Source organism: Macrobrachium nipponense, chromosome 2 (genome assembly GCF_015104395.2).
Source record: "Macrobrachium nipponense isolate FS-2020 chromosome 2, ASM1510439v2, whole genome shotgun sequence".
In the NCBI taxonomy this organism is placed as follows: Eukaryota; Metazoa; Arthropoda; class Malacostraca; order Decapoda; family Palaemonidae; genus Macrobrachium; species Macrobrachium nipponense.
The window spans coordinates 103,804,985-103,827,047 of record NC_087201.1 but is presented as its reverse complement, the minus strand read 5'-3'; the positions used below and the strand labels follow the sequence as shown (position 1 = coordinate 103,827,047).

General features: G+C 39.4%; 2 protein-coding genes across 5 annotated transcripts in view; both read left to right on the top strand.

Moving 5' to 3' along the window:
* Positions 1 to 18,676, top strand: part of LOC135220872 (ankyrin-1-like) — a 28,292-nt gene extending 9,616 nt beyond the window's left edge. For 3 of the 4 annotated variants that reach the window (XM_064258466.1, XM_064258464.1, XM_064258465.1), the window contains 8 exons: positions 53 to 173; positions 496 to 583; positions 1,018 to 1,245; positions 4,887 to 5,016; positions 5,815 to 5,964; positions 6,078 to 6,228; positions 16,551 to 16,654; positions 18,561 to 18,676. In XM_064258466.1, coding sequence (XP_064114536.1) covers positions 53 to 173; positions 496 to 583; positions 1,018 to 1,245; positions 4,887 to 5,016; positions 5,815 to 5,964; positions 6,078 to 6,228; positions 16,551 to 16,607 — 925 coding nt within the window. In that variant the 3' untranslated portion in view covers positions 16,608 to 16,654; positions 18,561 to 18,676. The remainder of the gene's footprint in view (positions 1 to 52; positions 174 to 495; positions 584 to 1,017; positions 1,246 to 4,886; positions 5,017 to 5,814; positions 5,965 to 6,077; positions 6,229 to 16,550; positions 16,655 to 18,560) is intronic. The other variant, XR_010315806.1, reaches the window with a different exon arrangement.
* Positions 17,544 to 20,487, top strand: LOC135220873 (transient receptor potential cation channel subfamily A member 1 homolog). Its single transcript, XM_064258467.1, has 2 exons — positions 17,544 to 18,677; positions 19,517 to 20,487. Exons 1-2 carry the CDS (start codon positions 18,519 to 18,521, stop codon positions 20,051 to 20,053), a joined length of 696 nt encoding a protein of 231 aa, XP_064114537.1. The 5' UTR covers positions 17,544 to 18,518; the 3' UTR covers positions 20,054 to 20,487.
* The last annotated feature ends 1,576 nt before the right edge of the window (positions 20,488 to 22,063 follow it).

Sequence of the window (22,063 nt, the reverse complement as noted above, 5' to 3'; positions counted from 1 at the left end):
GAATTAATGCATTATGTATTATAGCTGACATCTTTAATCTTTCCTTTAACAGTAGTGCAATAGATGCCATTGTAAAATGTCCCCAGTGGTTGGAAGCCCTTTCATCGGAACACGAAAGAAGCTGTACATCCAATTTATGTCGCCTTATCAAGCATTTTCCAGAAGCTGCCAAGGTAAAATTTGCAAGCTATTTCATAGATATTTCATTATGCTTCGTGACTGGAATGAGCATAACCAGTTCGCTACTTTATGTTTTCTTCTGTACTATCGAGTTTTGTTAGAAAAGAATATTACAAAACTTTATGTAACTTCATGATTGTAATTTTATAAATTGTAGGAGAAACCAAGCACTTTACCCAAAATGAAACTCATTTTTTACACTTTTAAAAAGTTTTCTTTAAAACCTTCGTCACCGTATTATCAAATTTATTTCATTTCTTCCCTGGCTCACACAAACATACACACACACACAGAGTGACGATGTTATACTTTCAGGTTGTTCTTGATGGATGCATAGACACTTCCCAAGAGGGTAGAAAGATATACAGATTTATCTTCCTCGAAAATATTTATTTTTACTCAGGTATGTGATTTTTCATCTTATTAATTCTAATGTATTTGCATTTGTATAAGTTTGAGTGACTAACAGTCAAAATATGTAAGTTCTTCTGTCTTAAAAGAGATGTGCATCAAATAACCTCCTCAAAATCCTTGTACTACATAAAAACAATAAACTAATTAACTTCGGCAAGAGCGCAAAGATGAGGGTATCTCCCTTGGTGCATATACCGGTGATTTGTGTTCTCTACACAGAAGCTGTTTTATCGATATTCATGAGGCCTTACAATGTGACAAAATTACTTTGGCAGACTCTTGCTACGGGAGCACCGAGGGAGCAACCAGCACAGATCACAGCTCTGGCGAGGACAGAATTCAGTTAGGTTGCATATAGTTTGAGCGGCTGAATTCTATAAAACGTGACTTTCCTAATCTATCGCTTTATTTTCTTTTGTACAGACGCAAATGACGCGACAGACCCAGGCATTTTGGGACTGCGAAATATTTTCATTATAAAGAGGGCTTGTTCCTTTCTACGGCGGAACTTACTCTCCAAAACAACGGTTAGCGGCCTGATTCTCCGAACTGTCGTCGCGATGCGCAAGCGATTTTTTCAGGCCGTCGGCGTCGTCCTGAAGTTTGCTTTTCATCCGAAAAGCCTAAAGGAACACGAGATGACTACCGAGGGTATGTGATCCACAGCATTTTTATTGTCACACTTCTAAAAGAAGCACCATATATATATGACAGCTATTCAGTGCTCTGTCATTGGCTTCGCTTTCAATTCATCCATACAGTCATCCTGAGTTGATTAACAGTTGTTTTCTGTAGATTGGCATCCTAGTTTCAAGCTTGTATGGCGATTCATATTCTTCCGTCTAGTTGGCCTTTGCATTGAAAAGAAAATGATAGACTGGGGGAAGAGGTGGTCTCAACTTTGACCTCTTGGAATCAGCCATTCTCGAATGTAATGCAGCATTCTGTGCTCCTCAAAATTGGTCATGAATAATTCAGTGTTTTCACACATTTCTTTGGCCAAACCTGCAGAGGACATCTGCGAAAACGATGCAATCCGCGACTGAGTCGCTATGACTTAGATGTCGAGACATGCAGCTGTGCGGCGGGAGAAAGCCAGCAGTTTACAAAGAAACATTGATTGTTGGGACAAATTCCACCTTGATTGTCCATCTTCAAATTAGTGCCAAGGAAATGCGCTTTAATCTCTCTCTCTCTCTCAAGTATTTTCTTTAAGATTCTATTTTTGTTCTAAAATCTGATCTAGAAAAAATCCATGACATTTGCAGTCGCTCTAAACAAACTTATTACGTAGGCTCCGTTCATATTCATGCTTCTTGTACCTTATCACCAACTGTATACCAGTAAACCGAAGAACAGATTTTCTGTCTACTGAGGCTCTTGAGTTCTCGAAAGAGAAAATTTGATTTCATACTCGAAATTTATTTTCATTTGTTCTTGAATATTTCTTGTCTCCGCGTTAAATAGTAATGGTCATATAACTTATTCTTTTCCCAAATTTGATATATTTTCTTATGAATAAGTACATATTTTCACATGCTCACACACTGCACAAAACACACACACACAAACGCATACATAGCTATACATTCATACTGTATATACACTATACATGGACGTACACATAATCATATATATATATATATATGAATATTTATCACATCACCGTGATTCATATAAATCATTCGTAGCTCGAATGATTTATATGAATCACGGTATTGTGATAAATATTATTCATAATAAGGCTGCGTGGGTCAAACGCTCGAATCGGCTACCATGGTGGAGGGGGTTCCATATCGATTCTAATTACAAATACAACGAGATCGACGTTGATTTGAAATGGTCAGAATCGATATAAACCTTTAAGCCTCTCTTGATAGCCGTTTCGGTAGTGTCACTGTCCGATCCTGATTTTCGTTCCCGCCCCCGCCTACTGGATGGTGGTTCGATCCCATGGGGGTACGAAATTATTATCAACTAAAAAATTCCCCCTCGGTACATATATGAAAATTCGAATGATATATATATATATATATATATATATATATATATATATATGCGCGCGTGTGTGTGTATGTGTGTTTGTAAAATATATGTATGTATATGTTGTGTGTGTTTGTAATATTGCTTTGATTTTTGTATATCCATTTGTTTGATTTTATACAGTTTTTCATAGGACGAAGAAACGTTTATGATATTGTATCCAGTTACATTTTATATGTTTTTCGCGTCATCCCTCCTTTAATCTAAGCAACACATATGCTCTGTTTTTTTTTCCATCTGTCCATCCGCCTGTGGTGGTCGCGCATGGTAACACTGCGTCCCGGGCTTTAAATAGCTACGCTGTGCGTAAGTTTTAGGTAAATAAATAGACATCTTGGTGTACATTTGCAACTGAAGAGTGTTTTAATAATTTACTGTATGCGAATTACACCGTTAATATTCGAAATAGGATATTATTTAAAGCTCGGGACGCAGTGTTACCATGCGCAAACACCACAGGCGGATGTACAGAAAAAGAAAAAAAAAGTATGGTCATGTCATTATCTGAAGGGAAGAAATCGGGTTTGATTGCTGTCTTCGCCAGTCTTGACATTCAGCGTCATTCTTGAAATGTAGTCAACTTCCATGCCGACTTATTTAAGATGGATCTCGGACTTCATTGTGATCCATTGATGTTCACACCAAGCCGTTGTCAATTTTAGTCAAGGACAATTTTGGCCTCGCCCATTTATGAGAAATAATTAGTTGTGATGCATATTATTATAATTATAATAATAATAATTATTATTATTATTCATAATCTCGTGAAAAACAGTCTGAGTAATAAAAATCCTCAATTATATAGCAGACTACATTGCTATGTAAAATAAACAAGCAAAGACTTTCGAACACCGTTCATCAGTGCTAATGTTAAGATACAAGTCGAGAGGATATTTTTCCTACGAAGAGTTTTACAAATGGGGAGAGCTTTTGCTTTTGCTCAGTCTGGTTAAATGGAAAAGAAGGAAAAGAGAAAGCTCCTTTCTCTTACTCTCTCCAACCATCACTGTCTCTTTCCCTCTTTCTTCTCTCTCATACCAACTCTCTCTCTCTCTCAAACAACCGCTCTTCTCTGTCTCTCTCTCACTCACTCATTTTTTCCATCTTTCTCCTACCTAACACCCCCTCTACTCTCTCTCTCTTTTCCTCTCCCTCTCGCTCCTTTCTCTTACTCTCTTCAACAATCACCGTCTCTTTCCCTTTCTTCTTACTAATACCAACTCTCTCTCTCTCTCTGTCTTATTTCCTCTTTCTCCTCCCTAACACCCCGTCTTCTCCCTCTCACTTCCTCTCCCTCGCATTCTCTCTCTCTCTCTGTCAACCCCCTTTTTCCCAAATTCGTAAAGTAACTAAGTCTATGGGCATAACCAGCCCTGTTTCATGGGTAGAACCAGCTCCATTTCAGAGACTCCTTTCTCACCCCCACCCCCTTTCGGAGGGGGGAGAGGTAGGATGAAACCCCATATAAAAATACGCGCGTAATCGAATGCAAGGTTGTGTCAAAATTTCAAAGCAATCAGTGAATAACTTTCGGAGATTTAAGATTTTGAACAAACGAACATTTACATTTATTTATATAGATAGATTATTATCATTATTATTATTAGACGGCTGAATCGAATTTCTGTACCCAAAAAGGCTAACCAAAAAGTTTAATTCTTAAGGGGGTAAGAATGAATGTTAATAAACAAACTGGAACATTTATAACATCGCATAAACATATTTCTAAGTTTAAACGTAATCACGAACTGTGACCTTACAACAGCACATTTACTATACCTTTAAGTAATCAAGTTCTTTCATGTAACTTAGTCTCGACAAAATCAATTCTTAGACTTACGGTACCTGCATTCTTTTCTCTCTCTCTCTTTTAATTTTTAGACTTATGATACCTGCATTCTTTTCTCTCTCTCTTTCTTTTTTTAAAGAGGACTAAGTTCTCTGTCTTTGCCGCTAGATCTCTGTGTAAAAAGATGTAATGCTTCATAAATATCTCTTGTAATTCTGTTTGTGGAAAGCTTCACCTTAAACTTTCAAGTGGTATACCCATTTTTCAGAAACTTTTTACTTAAATATATGCCAAAATATGCTGTATATTTTATCAATATTTGAAGAGAGATGTTTTCTAAGGGCTTTGACAATATTTCTAGACGATTTTTGAGATAGCAAAAGACACTGACTCGGCAATATATATTCAGTTTTTCGAACTCAGATGCTGACTGTTATGATTATTCATGTTCATTCCTCAGACGAGCAAACAATCGGCGGAATTCCCGAGTGGTCACCTTTTTTGTGCAACGGAAGCCTCAAACCTTCGGCTCGCGAGAGACCAGAGAGTGAGACTAGTGGACCGGAACACCCGTTGATTTGCATGGTCGAGTACGTATCGATGATCACTTTGTACTGAATCTCACTGTGAATCCATAGGCCAGGCATGGTTCCGGGAGACGCGAGCCACTCTGTGGCACCACAGAATGGCGCCGGTGTGTGGTGGGGATGTGGCTTCCCTTAGTTTTCCATTGTTTATGAGTTGTGCTGTGGCAGGGATCAGCGACAACTCGCCACAGACGCTCATGTGCTCGACAAAGCTTATAAACAATGGAAACCTATGGGAAGCCACATTCACCGCCACACACAGACGCCACATTGTGGCGTCACAGAATGGTTCGTGTACTCCTGACCTAATGACGTTTTTACTGTTACGGAATATTGCGAACTTGCAGTGGACCTTTTATGCTGGCTGCAGAAAACTGTCGACAGTTTATCTTTCCTGTGTTCATGGTCAAGCCTCATTTTCCTCTCTGTTTTTTTTTATTTTATTTTTATTTTTGTACCATTATATATGAAACAGGATATCTTTAATTGCATCTCTTGTACCACATGAAATGAAAATATAATTGAATAGTATTTCCAACTTTCTTGTGATAGTTACAGAGAGTTTGGAAACCATATAAATGGAAATCAGATTCTTTTAAGGGATAATCAGAATTCTTTCCAAAAGAATCCTTTTATCTTTTTTAATGTATCTTAACATGTGAGTGACTTGCTGTAAATGAGAGGGCTATGCATGGTCAAAATGAAAATGCAGAATTAACCATCACAAACTTTTTAATGAAAACTAAACCATTCTGAACCAAAACTGAGTATTAACATGTTCTTCGTGACGTTTTTTCGCAGAAACCGGAGGCTGGATCTACTTGGGCACGAAGTTTGCCAAAGACTTTTGAAATACAAATGGGACAGCTATGTTAAGAGGATATCTTACGGGCTCCTCATCTTCTCGGCGCTATTCGTAGTCATTTTATCCATCTATGCGACATTGGCTTAGTAAGATCATTATTCTTAACTTGCTTCCTTCATGCGTTGAACACTCTCAAACTTTTGTTGATTTTCAGATAAAAACTAACTCTCTCTCTCTCATGTCATAAAATTCTTTTCAGTGACTGGGTCTATGTCCATCGGGTCCACAACCTCACCAGAGAGAGTGTTTGTGGCCACCGATGCTCTAACAGAGGTGGAGAGCAAGCCAGCTGTCCTAGCAATGCTTCCGACCCTAACGGTAACCGTGAATACTACTTTAGTCCTAAACCGGTATGTCCTCCATGCACAGAAGTCTCTCTCTCTCTCTCTCTCTCTCTCTCTCTCTCTCTCTCTCTCTCTGTGTGTGTGTGTGTGTGTGTGTGTTATAACATAGAGATAAGATTGGTTACAAGTGTATTATAATTCGAGAGTTTTTTTAATAAGGAGGAGAAGGGACTAAGGAATGAAATGAACTCAGGAAGGACGAGAGTGCGTGGAAGACGGGTGAGTGACTAAGGATGTACGCATCAGCGTTGCCGATAGCTCTGCATACTAAAATCGGCATCTTATAGAAAACGGAATTCATTTTATGGCCCAGGGGTACTTTAAGAAAATAAACCAATCTTATGCAAACACCTCATCGATTTATATTCATCATCATTCAAACAAAAGTATATATTAGCTATGCATATACACAATTACAACCAAAAACAACAATGATATACATATAAACAAAGTTTTATAGATAAACTTTATAAAACATAGAGATTACACACAAAATATAGGTAGATAAGTAAACCTACTCAGTTTTATAAATCAACTTTATAGAACATATAGGCTATATAAATATAAAAAAATATATTTTTCTTCATATATCAGGGTATAAATATGTTTAGAGAATATATTTTACTAATTCCAGATTTTATATCCTGTTTTATGCTAATTTCTTGAAGCCCCCGCCCCCCACCCATAATGAAGCCTAGCTCCTGGATTCACCAGTGATGGAATAGTAATTACGCCACTCGTAACTACATGGTTCATGTCAGTTATAATGTAATCACATGTCTTATCATCAAATTACAATTCTATGAATGGAAACATATCAAATATCTTACAATTACTTTACAACCATGTAACTCATTAAATTCATAACATTATAATTACAAAAAGTTACAGCTATTTCAATCTTGCTAGTTTTATCTACAGTTTGATTTTTTTCTTGTAGTTTGAATTACATTCCTAATCATACATAATATACTAAGATATGATATCATGGGTATTTAACTGCTAACACTATTCGTGTTTTACAATTATAAAGGGTTCCTTACCGTCAACTGAAGGGTTGAACGTTTTCAACGCTTATTAAGTGGAATCTCTTAAAAGAATCATTTACATATATTATGTAATAATAATGTAGTAATAATCATTTTCTACCCAAGCTTACATAAAAAGACATTTACTAATTAAAAAAAAAGTATTTAAATTTATTTGAGACGATAAATCAATCCCCTCGAAGAATGCCGAGTTTTTCTCGGCATGAACAAGGAGGCCGATTTACTCTCGGCATTGAAGGTCTGGTTCTCCGCCTGTAGAGTTTTTTTCTCGCAAATCTGGGGGAAAATTCGGCATTTCGGCAACGCTGGTACGCATGCGTGAATGTTTGTTATGGTAATCAATTAAAGGATGAATAGGCTGTTACTGTTGTTTTGTATCTGTGGCGGGATCACAAGCTAAGCAAGCAAGCAAGACTTCCCCACATTTACGCTAATCAATCCTGGCTTACAAATTTCCTCCAGCCACACTTTCCCCTTTACGTTACTTTAATTACTAAAAGGACACTTGGTTCAGCAAAGCAGAAAATAAAATCTCAAACGCATTTACTCACCAGGAAACTTGACGCAATCAGGGCGAGAAGCCGTGCTTTCAATGCGTATGGCCGTCGAAAAACAAACTCCACTGCCACTAGCAAACCACCAAACACCAAACCAACTGTCACCAACAAACTGCTGAATACCAGCACAAAAAAAAAAAACAAAAAAAAAAAAAAAAAAAAAAAAAAAAAAGCAAACAAGCACCAAGACTACAAACCAATTCATAAACATCAAACACGACAAATTGCTCACCAACTCAACAACCACAGATGGACACAAGCGCAACAGAACTGAATACCCAAAACTTATGTGAAATGCACACAGACGACTCTACTGACTGAATACCTCTCACTCCGAATGCCGTCATTGACTGACTGCTCCTGACTGACTGAATGCTCGACGACCAAGCCACTCAACAAGCCAAAGCACCCACCAAACAAGCAGTTCACTCGTCAACCACTCATTCATCATTCGCACCCTTTCTCTCTCTCTCTCTCATGCTCTCCCTCTCTCTCAAAACAAAAAAACAGGCACAAACCTTCCCCATACTATCTTAACAATAATAAACAAAAATGCAATATAATGAATATGCAAAACAAACAAGACCCTTCCTATCCCTTCTGATGAACTCAAACAACCCAATGAGACAACAGACGAAACACCCATTCGCTCTCTCTCTCTCTCAAGCAACCCTTGAGAATGTTGTCAAATGCAACCAATTCATTAATTCCCCATATTTCCTCCCTTGTTACATTTGACAACCTTTCACATATTCACAACATCCACACTAAATAGCCCTCCTTGAGACCCAGGGATGCTTGGATGCTGGCTCCCTGGCTCTCAGTCCCATAATCATTCACTTCTTCCATTCCACTTTCATTCAAATGTACACTATCTCCCTTGCTACTGTCCTCCCAAATCCCATTCACTATCTCATTTACCCCTTCTAACTCTTGCCGCAATATCGCCCTTATTTCTGCTATCAAAGCACTCACCTCATTCCTATCCCTGCCAAACTCCTGAAGAGACTCATTCATACTGCTAACTACTTCCCTACTACTTGGTTCCCTTCCCGTCGAAATCACACTGTAAGTCTCATCCATTCCCTCCCCTGGCTTATCTGTATTGCATGCTCTATCAACCGTCTCTATCTTAACACTAACCCCTTTATCATGCATTCCTCACCTTTCCCTTTCATTCCCTTTTCTTACCTTCTTCCGCTTTTTCCCATACTCAACCAATACTAACTGCTGATCCCGCAAATCCATTTGCTCACAGATGCTCAGCTCATATTTATTCACTTTCAACCACTCACTCATTGCATTCTCACGGACATACTGTAGCACATCCCTCCACCTGCGAAGTTGATTATGATGTGCCCTGACCTCATCCATACCCCATCCATTTGCAACTTCCCCAAAACATAACAACCCACTTGATCCCACTTCCAAAACCTCAAAAAACCCCTCAAACTTTTCCCTTACTTTACTTACATTCATTCTTCCCCTCCAAATTGCCCTCTTTCAACACTTTATCCCCAACCCTAAAACTTTCAAACCTCCCACTTGCTCTCTTCTACACATCCCAGTCACTCTCTGATAACCCCAACCTTGGCCTAATAATTCTCTCAAAATTCAACACATACTTACAGGGTGACATACCTGTACTCTTTTGCAACGTGGCAATGTACACCCACACTGCATACCCCACATGCATATCCCAATCATTATCACACTTACTCATCTTTCACAAAATCTCAGTCAACGTCCGAACAGTCCTTTCAGCCAAACCATTTGCACTGGGCATATACAGAGTAGAATAAACGTACAATACCCCATTACCTCAGCATTTCCTCAAATTCGCATACCACAAACTCAGGCCCATTATCACTCAACATTCTCACAGGCTTACACACACACACACACACACGGCAACATCACTTGGCTCACCATTCGTGCGAAAGTTTCACTCCACTTATTCTTGATGGGGACCGAATCCGCAAATTTGCTTATGTTGTCCACCAACACAATCATTTCCCCATCCCCTCTCACATTCATTGGCAAAGAAACAGTCAGTCTTTCATCTACAGTCACAACACAGGCGGACTCACATGCACACTCTGATACTTTCCCCTCTGACATTCTTCACATGTAATGGCCACATCCACACAAATCTTATTTAACCCAGGCACAAATAGTCTCTCTCTCATGCATTCCCACAACTTATTCTTCCCCATGTGCCCAAACCTGTCATGGACCAACAGGCACATACTCACGGCTTAGTCACGGAAACACCAGCACATACACTCCTCTTTCATGTATTCCTCCCTGGTGCAAGAAGTACACTACATTTTTTGCACACTACAAACCGTCTTGCAAACCTTTTGTATACCTCCAACTCACAGCCAATCTTCCAGACACACTCCTCTCAAAATGCATTCTCGCAACTTACTTATCTCCAAGCACTTATCTTGCATTTCCTCAATCCCTTCCTTGCTCAATCCCTTCCTTGCTCAACAAATTCTTGCCTCTAGCAATATCAATCATACCTGCAAAGTTTGCCACAAACACACTGCTATCCTGAATCCTTGCTATCTTACTACCTCTTCCCATAATAAAACACTTCCCTGTCCTAACCCGTGTATTCTGACACTTGTACACTGCCTTTTCATTCCCCAGTTGCATCTCTCAATCTCGTTACCACTGACCAACTCACTAGGGAAACCTGCAACCCCATATCAACTAAGCTACAGTACCCACTATTATTCACTCTGACAAACGTCACCATTTTCCCTTGGGTTCCATGCATACACACATTCACTGCTGCATCAACCAGATCATCCTTACCACAAGCATCCTCCCTACATTCCTTATCAGTTATTTCCCCACTATCATACTTTTGATTCAAATCCCCCTCAGAATCCCCTTTTCTGACTAATCAACTACAATCGTGTTCCCCATACTGAATTCTCAAAATAACATGCTCACTATTTGCAGTTAGCTTCCCTCTATACTCAAATGGTTTGTTCCACCCAGATTACAAAAACACTTCAACCCCAAACAACTCCACTACGACCAATAACAACCGTGATAACATCTCCTCTCCCCCACCTTGCTCCTCTGTACATGCCCCTTCCTTCTGCACATCACTCACCAACCTTACTTGCAGCTCATTTGCACTCTCAGGCACTCCCTCAACCAGACCCTTACTCTCCAAATTTTTCAATGCCAAAAACAAACACTCACAAACCCTGTTGTCCCCCACAAACCTCTCTCTTACAACCAAGCCCTCAGGCACTCTATCAGGATCCCAGTCACTTTTCATGGGATCATCATCCTTACCATGCATCCTCAACATCGCATCTGCAACCACATTCTTACTCCCCGGCACATACTCTAACCTAAAGTAAAACTCACTCAAATCCTCAATCGTCCTCGCAATCCTAGCATTCACACTTTCTTTCTTAATCATATACACTAACGGCTGATGGTCCATCCACATAACAAATCTTACCCTGTACAAAAACACTTTCAACGCTTTAACACAGAACCTTATAGCTGCCAGTAACTACCAAGTGTTTTCGCTGCACTTTATTAAAGGCTTTACCTACATACGCTATCACTCTCAATTGCTCTTCTCCGTTCGCCTCTTGCAACTGCACTAAACATCCCCCCATACTAAACTCACTAGCATCTGTGTAGAGCTCAAGCCTACTCGCATCCTTGCCATAATTCAGGAATGACAAGGTGACATCCCTTGCAGCCTCCTCTTTCAATTTCTCAATGCTGTCACCATTCGCTCATCCCACTTAAACTTAGTGCAATTTCTCTTCCCCGTCCATTCAGTCAGCGGCTTTCCTATCCCCAAACAATCCCTAACAAACTTCCTTCCAAACTCAATCCAACCCAAAAAACATTTCAGCTTACGCACAATCCGGGGACGTGGAAATTCTCTTACCTTTTGTACAAATTTTTTGTTTTTCCTTACACCACCTGCACTCACCATATGTCCAAGAAATTCCACCTCCCCGGCCAACCATGTACACTTCTCAAGTTTCACTTTCACTCCAACCTCTTCCAAATGCTCCAGCACCTTCTCAAGTAACTCCATATTCTCTTCAACAGTTTCACTCATAGTCAAAATATCATCTATAAACACAATCACCTTCTTCCTATCAAACCCAGCCAAAACTACATTCATTGCCCTTTGGAAGGCAGCAGGCACGTTAGCAAACCCAAAAATCAACCTTTTAAATTGGTAGTGGCAACTACCACTCGAAAAAGCTGTAACAGGCCTGCTCCCCTTCTCAAGAGGCATCTGATAATAGCCCCTTACCAGGTCTAATTTGGTAAACACCCTCATCGCATGCGTCTTGTACACACAATCAGACACTACATTCATCTGGAATCACTCCTTCACAGTCACTTCATTCACCCCCTCTGTAATCTACACATATTCGCAACCTTCCATCTGGCTTTCGTACAGGGACTATGGGGCTATTCTAGGCACTCTCACTCCTCTCTATCACTCCTACTCTCTCAAGCTCCTCACACTGTGTGGCGGGATCACAAGCTTAAAAAAAACAAGTGGGCAAATCCCCCCCACATAAACCTAATCGTTCCAGGTGCCCAACTCACCCTCAGTCACACTTTCTTCTTTACACAACAAATACAGCAGGACAATTGACCTATACCTACAAAAAAACAAAAACAACACAAAACACACGTACTTACCAACACTCCAGATACTCCGGGCTTTGCTGCGCTGTCTGCCGTCGAGGTCGCAGAGATACCAACCACAACCCACAACCAAAACAACGCAACAACAAAAAAAGGAACACAACAACAAAACAGGAACACAACCACAAACCAACAACAACACCTAAAGACCACAACCCACAACTCAACAACAAACAAGAAACACAACCACAACCTAACAACACACAAACAACCAGGAACACAACCACAAACTCACACATAACAACAAAAACTCAACAACACAACAAAAGACCAATACACAAACAATTACCAACACAAAAAAAACAACAACACAAAAAAAGGCAACATACACACCCACTAACAACACCAACAACAACCCTCAACTACAACAACTCACATAATAACAGGAACTCACATACAACTCAACAAAGACCTCACAGCACAACAACTCTTAAGCAACAATATCAACTGACAAAACAACAACTAAACAACAAACAAAACACAACTCAGCTGACTTTCAATTCCTCCAATAAACTGCTGTCTAAACTACTTATCAACACCAGCTCTCACCAAAGACTGACTCAAAAAAACTCAGAACTCTGATCTCTACCAGCAGACAGCCCAGCCAGAACTCACTAACAGCCAATACAGTCGTTAACTATCCATACAGCAATTACACCCCCCCCTCTCTCTCTCTCTCTCTCTCTCTCTCTCTCTCTCTCTCTCTCTCACACACACACACACAGATGTTGTCAAATGGAACTCCATAACTCCTCCATAACTGCTCCTCAATCTCTTGTGCGATAGGCGTGGAAAGGTGTCGGGGACGCTGATATATGGGAGTATTGTCTTCCAGAACTATTTTAAATTCCGGAAGCTTAGAGGCCCCAAAATCCTTGTCTCCATGGCTCAACACACTCCACCTATTCCACAACATCCTCATCAATCGCTCCCTGTTGCCATCATTAACAATTTCATCCACCCTAACTCTTTCTCTCAACTCATCATACTTCCAACTATTACTGTCTTTCACACTACCTGTCATCAGGCATTCACCCTAATGTTGGTACAGCAACCCTGCACAATCACCCTCACGTATACCCCACACTCGCTTCTTCCTAGCACTCGGTAACAAGGCCACAAAAAACCCAAGGATTCTCCATGTCTATGACCCCGTCGTACACATGCACACTCACTCTTATCAACTTGCTCGTATCCACACCTTCAACCACATATTCACACTTGTCACCATTGGCAATCCTGACCTCGTGCAGCACTTTCACACTCTCTTTCGCAACCAACTGCCTGCACCCCTTTCCATACCTTACTGTCTACCCTTCTATCCCTATCGAAGTACAACTCCCCACGTACATTCCTTTTCATCTGCTACTCAATCAGGTTTGCACTTGGATGGACCACCATTCCACACTCCTTCAAGAACCTATACCCTAACAACATATTATACTTATCATTCATTCCCGCAACCACACAAAAGTCATTTTCATCTATCACAAACCCCTCGATATCTATCCTTCCACACAACATTCCCACCACAGGCATACTTAAATTCCCTATTCCTCATACCTCCCCTTTAAATTTTCTAACATCACACCTACTCCGCAACTTATCACATCCAATCTTAAAGAGAATGTTGGGGCCGTAGCCAGTATCAATCAAAGCGACCAAACACACCCCCTTGCATCTTACCTTCACACTCATGCACTCGTGGGCTCTATCCCCAAACCCTTCCTCATGCAATAACCCTTCCCACACATGCATAACCCTTACCGTCCACACACTAAAGGACCCACCCAACTGAATCTCCTTAACATCTAGTTTCCTGAATTCCCAGCCTGATTCATCCTCTTTCACCTACACACACTTGCATATGACCTTCCACTCCACATTCAACACACTTTGCACACTGTTCCCTACACATCCTAGCATAATGCCCATTCTTTCCACAGTTGCCACAAACCACATTCACATGGGTACCCTGACATCCACTAGCTACATATCCTGTCTGCCCACATCTATAACATTTAAATTCCCTATCTCTGTGACACTCTAACTAAATGTCTCATCTTCCCACACCCAAAACAAGCTCCTAATGCCCACCGACATTCATTCTTCTTATGCCCTGGTTTCCCACATCTATAACACTTCAGCTAACCGACCCTAACCTTCCAACACTCACACTCCTATCTCTTTTAGGGTTCACCTTACTTACATTACTGGCCCTAACGCTCCTATCAACCACTCGCTCTGCCATTCGCCTCAGCCTTCTAAAACTGCCTCCCTATAGCTCCAAAACTCAGGCATACACTCATTCACTCCAGTCTTGACGCTGACACTTCTCTCTTTCATACACCTGTCTAATTCATATTCCTCAACTATCTCTAAGATATCATTCCATGTTAACCTCATCCTCTCATTGTCCACTTCCACCCTTTCCCTAGCTTCCCTCGCTGACCGAAGTTCTTCTCTAAGCCTCCTAATCTCATCCAACCCTTCCATCTTTACCTCTTCAGCAGTCATACTGACCTCGCAGTCCCAGTCGTCCCTTTACAGCCACACCAGCAGTTCCTGTTTGGGTACCAAAAATATTATGTGGTGGGATCATAAGCTAAGAAAGCAAGCAAGACCTCCCCACGTTTACGTTAATCAATCCTGGCTTACAAATTTCCCCAGCCACACTTTCCTCTTTACATTACTTAAATTACTAAAAGGACACTTGGTTCATCAAAGCAAAAAACAAAATCTCAAATGCATTTACTCACCAGGAAACTTGACACAATCAGGGCGAGAAGCCGTGCTTTCAACGAGATATGACTGTCGAAAAACAAACACTTCACTCACTCTCACTCTCACTTCCGCTACTTCCATCCTGACCCCTCTTAACCTCTTCCGAATACAATGAATCCACTTCCATACTCTTAGCCATGCCCTTCCTACCCTTCTTCTTCTTGCCTACTTGCTCCCACTAGCAAACAGCCAAACACCAAACCAACTGTCTCCAACAAACGGCTGAATACCATAAAAAGAAAAAAAAAATACCAAACAAGCACCAAGGCTACACACCAATTCACAAACACTAGACACGACAAATTGCTCACCAACTCGATATCCACAGATGGACACAAGCACAACAGAACTCGATTAGTGAATACCCAAAAAACTTATGTGAAATGCACACAACCAGCTCTACTGACTGAATACCTCTCATCCTGTCCCTTACTTCTCAGCCCTTTCCCAACGTCCTCAGTCCTTGTCTCATCCTGTCTGTCATCCTTACCAATCTTATTCTTCTTAGTCTTATTTCTTCTCTCAGCTCCCTTCTTACCCTTGTCCTCAGTTTTATCTTTGTCCTGTGTCTTTCCCTTCTTTTCCTCACTTCACAAATGCATCACCCTCTTCACTCATACTCTCATCCACTTGCCCTCTCACCTTCTTCATTGCTTCAAGCCCTGTCACCAGACCAGGAAACCTACCACCACAAGCCCTCTCTCCAAGAAGTCCATTAAACATTTCCTGCACAGTAATCATCACCAACTCCAGCTTTTCATCCATTTTCTCAATCATTTGCTCTTCAGGCTCAAACCTTCCCCATACTATCTTAACAATAATAATAAACATAAAAATACAATATAATAAATACACAAAATATCCAAGACCCTTCCTATGGCTTCCGACGAACGCAATCAACCCAGCGAGACAACAGACGAAACTTAACCAGCCTCTCTCTCTCTCTCTCTCTCGCAAGCAATCCTTGAGAATGTTGTCAAATGCAACCAGTTCATCAGTTCCCCCATATCTCTACAGATCCACCCATTTATGGGGAATAGCTTCTTCGTGGATATATGTGTATATATATATATATCATATATATATATATATATATATATATATATATATATATATATATCATATATATATATATATATATATATATATATATATATTTATTTAGTACTGAAGATTCATTGAACCTGACTCCATCACGAGAAATCTGTTTCGTTTTCAGGACCTGATTGCTGAGGCGGAACTACTTCAGAGCAGTTTCCTTGAATTCTGGCCTTGATGCTACTTGTCATCAACGTCACCATAGAGTTGTTTCGGATTCATCGAGTAAGTCTCACAACAACAGCAACAACAACAAAACCCTAAAAAAAGTTGGGAATCCTGGTTTGTCTTAGTTTGAAAACTGTTGTTCTTATAATTCTTAATTGGCGATTAGTTTCAGTCACTGTAGTCGTTAATGGAGCAAACTCTCTCTCTCTCTCTCTCTCTCTCTCTCTCACATTGAGCTGAGGTGGTACCAAGAGTATAGACTCAGCTGGTCTTTATAAATGAGGTGGTAGACCCATGACCTTTTCTTGGTCCCCCCAGCTGCCGCTGGTGCCAATCTTAGAGCCCTTACACACGAAGACACTAGTGTCCGCCACCAGTGTCGGACACTAGTTGCCTCCCATATTATCAAATGGAGCCTTTCACACGAGGCAACAGCAGTGTCCTAAGCAGACAACTTCCGGGCAACAGATATTTCGGTGTGCGCGCTCCCGCAAACACGTGGCGACACTGACAGTTGCCGCCACTCACTGCAAAGCATTGTTTTAAATGGAAGCTTTCACACGTAGCCAACCAGTGTCCGCCACCGCTGCCCATGGCCAGTTCTCATGCTCAGTTTGACACCCACCATCATCCCATGATGGGGAAGGAGACGGCCTATCAAGGACAATTTCGAAGAAGGTGGAGGAGAAGCTGAACACGGAGGACCTCATTTGTGAAATAGAAAAACTACCAGCACTATGGGACCCATCTGTGAGGGATATGCAAATAAGATAGAAAAGCAGAACTGCTGGAATGCAATAATGGTGAAACTCATTCCTGATTTTGAAGAGAAACCCCTCTCAGAAAAGAAGAAAAAAAAAAAAAAAAAAAAAAAAAATATGTAAGTCCTTTATGTTTATTTTTATTTTGTTCATTGCATGTTCACAAGGCAAGTAAAGAATCTACTGCAAAGCAACAAGTAGAAGCTCTTCGTTTCCCGCCATTCTTCCGACTGAGGTGTGTGAGTGGCTCACTAGTTGCCAGGCGGTGTCTTGAGCAAGGACACTAGTGTCCGACACCGGTGGCGGACACTAGTGTCCCTCGTGCGTAAGAGCCTTAGCCGGTCGGCTGGTGTCTGTAGACCGGGCTCGATCCACAGTTAGCGAGTTCGGTGCCATACCAATCACCCTATCTAGTAGCTAGATAGATGGGTGACAGATAGTACTCTGTAAGAGATTCGATGAGACCTTGTTGACATTGTTATCCTCGATGATGAAAGAAACTATTTTAATTGTTTCCTGCTGTTTTTCATGACGAAATTCTACGAATGTTAAGATTTCCATGTATTGTTTTAAACAACTCGCAACCATTCCATTACCGGTTTAAGATTGAATAATCCTGCCATGAAAGTGAACGACTGTGATGCATATGCATATGGTGGCATATATTAGCAATTACATAACTGGTAAGGCTTCGTATCATGGCAGACATCTTCTCGACAGTTAAGGTATACGCAAGACAACACTAATGCTGGTTAGCTTAAGTCTTTATGATTATTAGCCTTTTCTATTTCAAATTATGCAATTACAAGTTTGTATATTTTTTAGATCGTTTTTGTTATGAGATCAATGTTTTCTTAGGCACCCTCTCAACCTGAACCATTATTTTGTTTTATTTATAACCATTCTCAATAAGTTTGGATATGCTGTTATGCAACAACATACATGCTGTATGTGACGCCGTCATAATATGAACCCAAATAAAACACCATGTATTACAGCTATATCTTTGAAGAAATATAAACCTCATTGTCATTTTTAGTAATTATATCCCAACTGTAATTCTTTACCAATTATATAGTAGTTGCTTGCGTCATTCTTGTTACTTAGGCAAATGACTGTTGATGTCTGAGTACTCCAACTTCACCTTTTCTCCTTAACAAATGATTAATAGTGGAAAACTGGACCTTTCTCACTCTCATCAGCTGTATGTAGGCTACCGTCAGCTGAAGCGACTGGCCCCAGTCATGATCAGTTATGTCTTTTCCGGTGTGCTACTTGTCAACTGGACGGAATGCAACGTTGTCACTGAAATAAGAGAAGTAAGCGAGGGCTGTGTATTTTTTTTTTTTAGATAATTCTCGTCATATATATATATATATATAATATATATATATATATATATATATATATATATATATATATATATATATATATATATATATATATATATATATATATGTACGTATGTATGTAGATGTTTACGTAGGAATAACTGTTACTATTACTAATCCAACCACTATAATATTGCCAGATTTTATCAAAGCTAGTTGATGCAGAGACTCCAATGCCCTAAAAATCCTCCAAGCATTAAGAATTTTTTTTTCCTTATACCCAGCGGAGCTTGCGCCACCATGTGGGCACGTTAAGAAGAGATTTTTGATCAAGTGGTTTTGATGAATTGATAAATCATCTAGTGAATTCATTGCCTGAGTCTTCAGAATATTTGTCACGCAGTTCGGAATAGATTAAAACAATTTGTGTACCGATAACACTGACATATAAAACATACACATTTTAGCAAAGGCCCATATTCATCCAGTATTGCAAATGGTGTCCCGCTGGTGAATAATTACAGTGTGCTAATGATAAAATTGTATTACTAAAATCATCATTATTCCACAATTGAACATCTTAATAGATTTGACAAATTGTAATTTACCTTTAATTGAAGTGAATTCTCACTCGAAGAATAACAGGTCATTATTACAACTCATTAATTACCTTTAGTCTCATCAAGAAGTGCCAGCAAACTCCTTACTTATCCGGCTGAGATGTAAGTGGCTAGAAGGTGGCATGGTAACTTTAGGCAACCATTTAAAGCGATATTACTAATGTGTTTTGCATAGTACTATTAATATGACGATCTGTTACTTTTCAGGAATGGCAGTGGGTATGTGGTGTCCTGTCAGTGATGTTAAGCTGGTTCAACGTGGTCATGTTGCTGGGTTGGATACCAGCTTTCGGACTTTACCTCATCATCCTGAATGATTTCATGATGACGATGCTGAAACTTGCATTTTTCTTCTTCCTCCAAGTCATCGCATTTTCTGTCGCCTTCCAGATGCTTCTGAGAGACCACTTTGTCTTCAGTAACTACGCCAGGTCCCTCATGAAAATACTAACCATGGTCATGGGAGATTTAAGTTACGATGATCATTTCAGTAACAAGGAAAGACCCTTACATTACCCATTACTCAGTCACCTGCTACTCATTTGTTTCTTGGGAATTATCGGTGTCATCACGCTCAATCTGATTAGCAATTTTTCGAATGACGAGCTGGATAAGGCGAAGAAGGAGACGAAATTGGTAACTTTGTCGCACCAGGTAACAATGATACTAGAAATGGAGTCCATGTTTCCTCCTCTGCGCAGGCATTATGCACGAGGCTGGGTGGAGGATTCACCTCCAGCATAAAGTATCATCCACCATAGCGCTGGTGGCTCTTGCAAGGAATTACCAGAAAACATTTGAACGAAAACAAATCAGGTAGCTCTTATAGCTGTTCAGTTGGTGATGAAAAGTGTTTATGGAGGATATGAGAATTCAGGTTAGTGAACTGAAGTCAAACAAGAAATAAGCTAATCATAATTAATCAAGGTGTGAGTAACACTCTGTAGGAAACTTGAAAAATAGGTCAATTTGCATTGCTTTCATATCAGAATGCCAAAGATGGGGCAAATTTGCCTCTTGTGGTCACAAACATTATTTTGAGGTATATTTTATGTATTAACATATAGTTACATATTTATGTTTATATACTTCAAAATGTGTAGCTTATGTCGAATGTTTTGAATCTAAAGTCATTCTGTTATGGTCTCTTTATATATGTGTAGTAATATATATATATATATATATATATATATATATATATATATATATGTGTGTGTGTGTGTGTGTGTGTGTGTGTGTGTGTGTGTATGTGAGTGTGTGTGTAATGAGTCACATTTACACTTTTTCATGTCTGTAGACGTGAGAGTTTGGTGTCAATATCGCTTTCGAGTGTACGCACATCTAGATGTGGATTTATAGTACCCTTGTTTTATGGATCATAAATTACAAAGTAAATTACCGTTGTAGCACTTTAAAGTTTTAAAATATATTTAAATAAGCCTTGCTCTTACAGTTATAAATTGTTCTAGATAGTAGCATGTCAGGAATACAATGTTACTCATGAGAGATTTTTGCAATTCATTCAGTTTCAAAATACTAACTGTAAGTAACTAGCAAATGGCATGCATAACTTGCACTGCACCCGAAGAGTATCCTCAGACGAGGTGACGATCTGTACTTTTTAGCTATATCTTCATTCTTCAAGAATCTCAGTTTATTATTGTGGCTCAATTCAGAGTTGGTGAGGTTTTCTAATATTGGGTTACGCTTCCTAGACTTTTTTCCATTTTCAGAGCTTAAGACAGTCTCAAAGAAAACGCGTTTTTTATTGTCTCTAATCTCCATTATGTTTTTTTTTTTCATACGTCCGCTCTTTTCTCTCATTAAAGTACCTTTACATCTAAATTAAGAAACTCTTGCCTCTTTACTTATACCTTGCATTTTGAGGACCTGTGTTATCCTTAGCAAATAGGGGAGACTAAACAACTATATTATGTTTTGTTGTATTGCTTAAATTAGATAATTTATGAATTGTTATGACTAGTTTGATCATATGCATAAATATAAAAATTATTGAGATTTTTTACTTGTGATTTTTATTCACTTTACATGAAGATTGCTTCGAAATCTAACGTTCATTTCTTTTATTTATACTCGTAGATGTTCTTATTTGCACCTTTTTCTTATTATGAATGAAATGTAGATTTTCAAATAGCAAAACTGATAGATGAACTTATCTGCAAAATACATGACTTCAAAAGCATTTTGTCTGCTAGTTGCGCTTGGGTGAATCAACAACAATCGAACAGCTAAAACATCTAATCATTTACTCGTTACGAAAGATACAAAAATTACCAAATTGGTCTAGAGAGTCAGTGTGTTCTGCCAAATTTCTTGAGCATAAAACTTGACAGATAACATAAATATCTACAGAGAGAACTGTCAGTTTTGAATTTTAGGTTTGGCAACATAGTCTTCTTCCTTCTCTTCGACTCATACGTTTCTAAAGATTAGTCATCTATTTTTACAGAGAATTTGTGCAACAAAACTTCCCAAGTCGATATGCAGTCTTCTCTTTAACAGTGGTAGTTTTTTTTTTTAGCAGAAATGGCTTATCGCAATCTTCTTTTGGAATATTTGTTACAAATAACACAAAGTAGAGAATGTTTTGTATCCTTATCATTATTATTATTATTATTATATCTATTTTATTCTTATTCTTGTTTATATATATATATATATATATATATATATATATATATATATATATATATATATATATGTGTCATCTTTTTCCCACCGTTATCCCTACAT

What these genes read in the sequence shown, in the direction of transcription:
- LOC135220873 (XM_064258467.1), top strand. Translation starts at nt 18,519, where the DNA reads ATGATTAATAGTGGAAAACTGGACCTTTCTCACTCTCATCAGCTGTAT. An exon ending in TTGTCACTGAAATAAGAGAA is followed by an intron (nt 18,678 to 19,516) that starts GTAAGCGAGGGC and finishes GTTACTTTTCAG; the next exon opens with GAATGGCAGTGGGTATGTGG.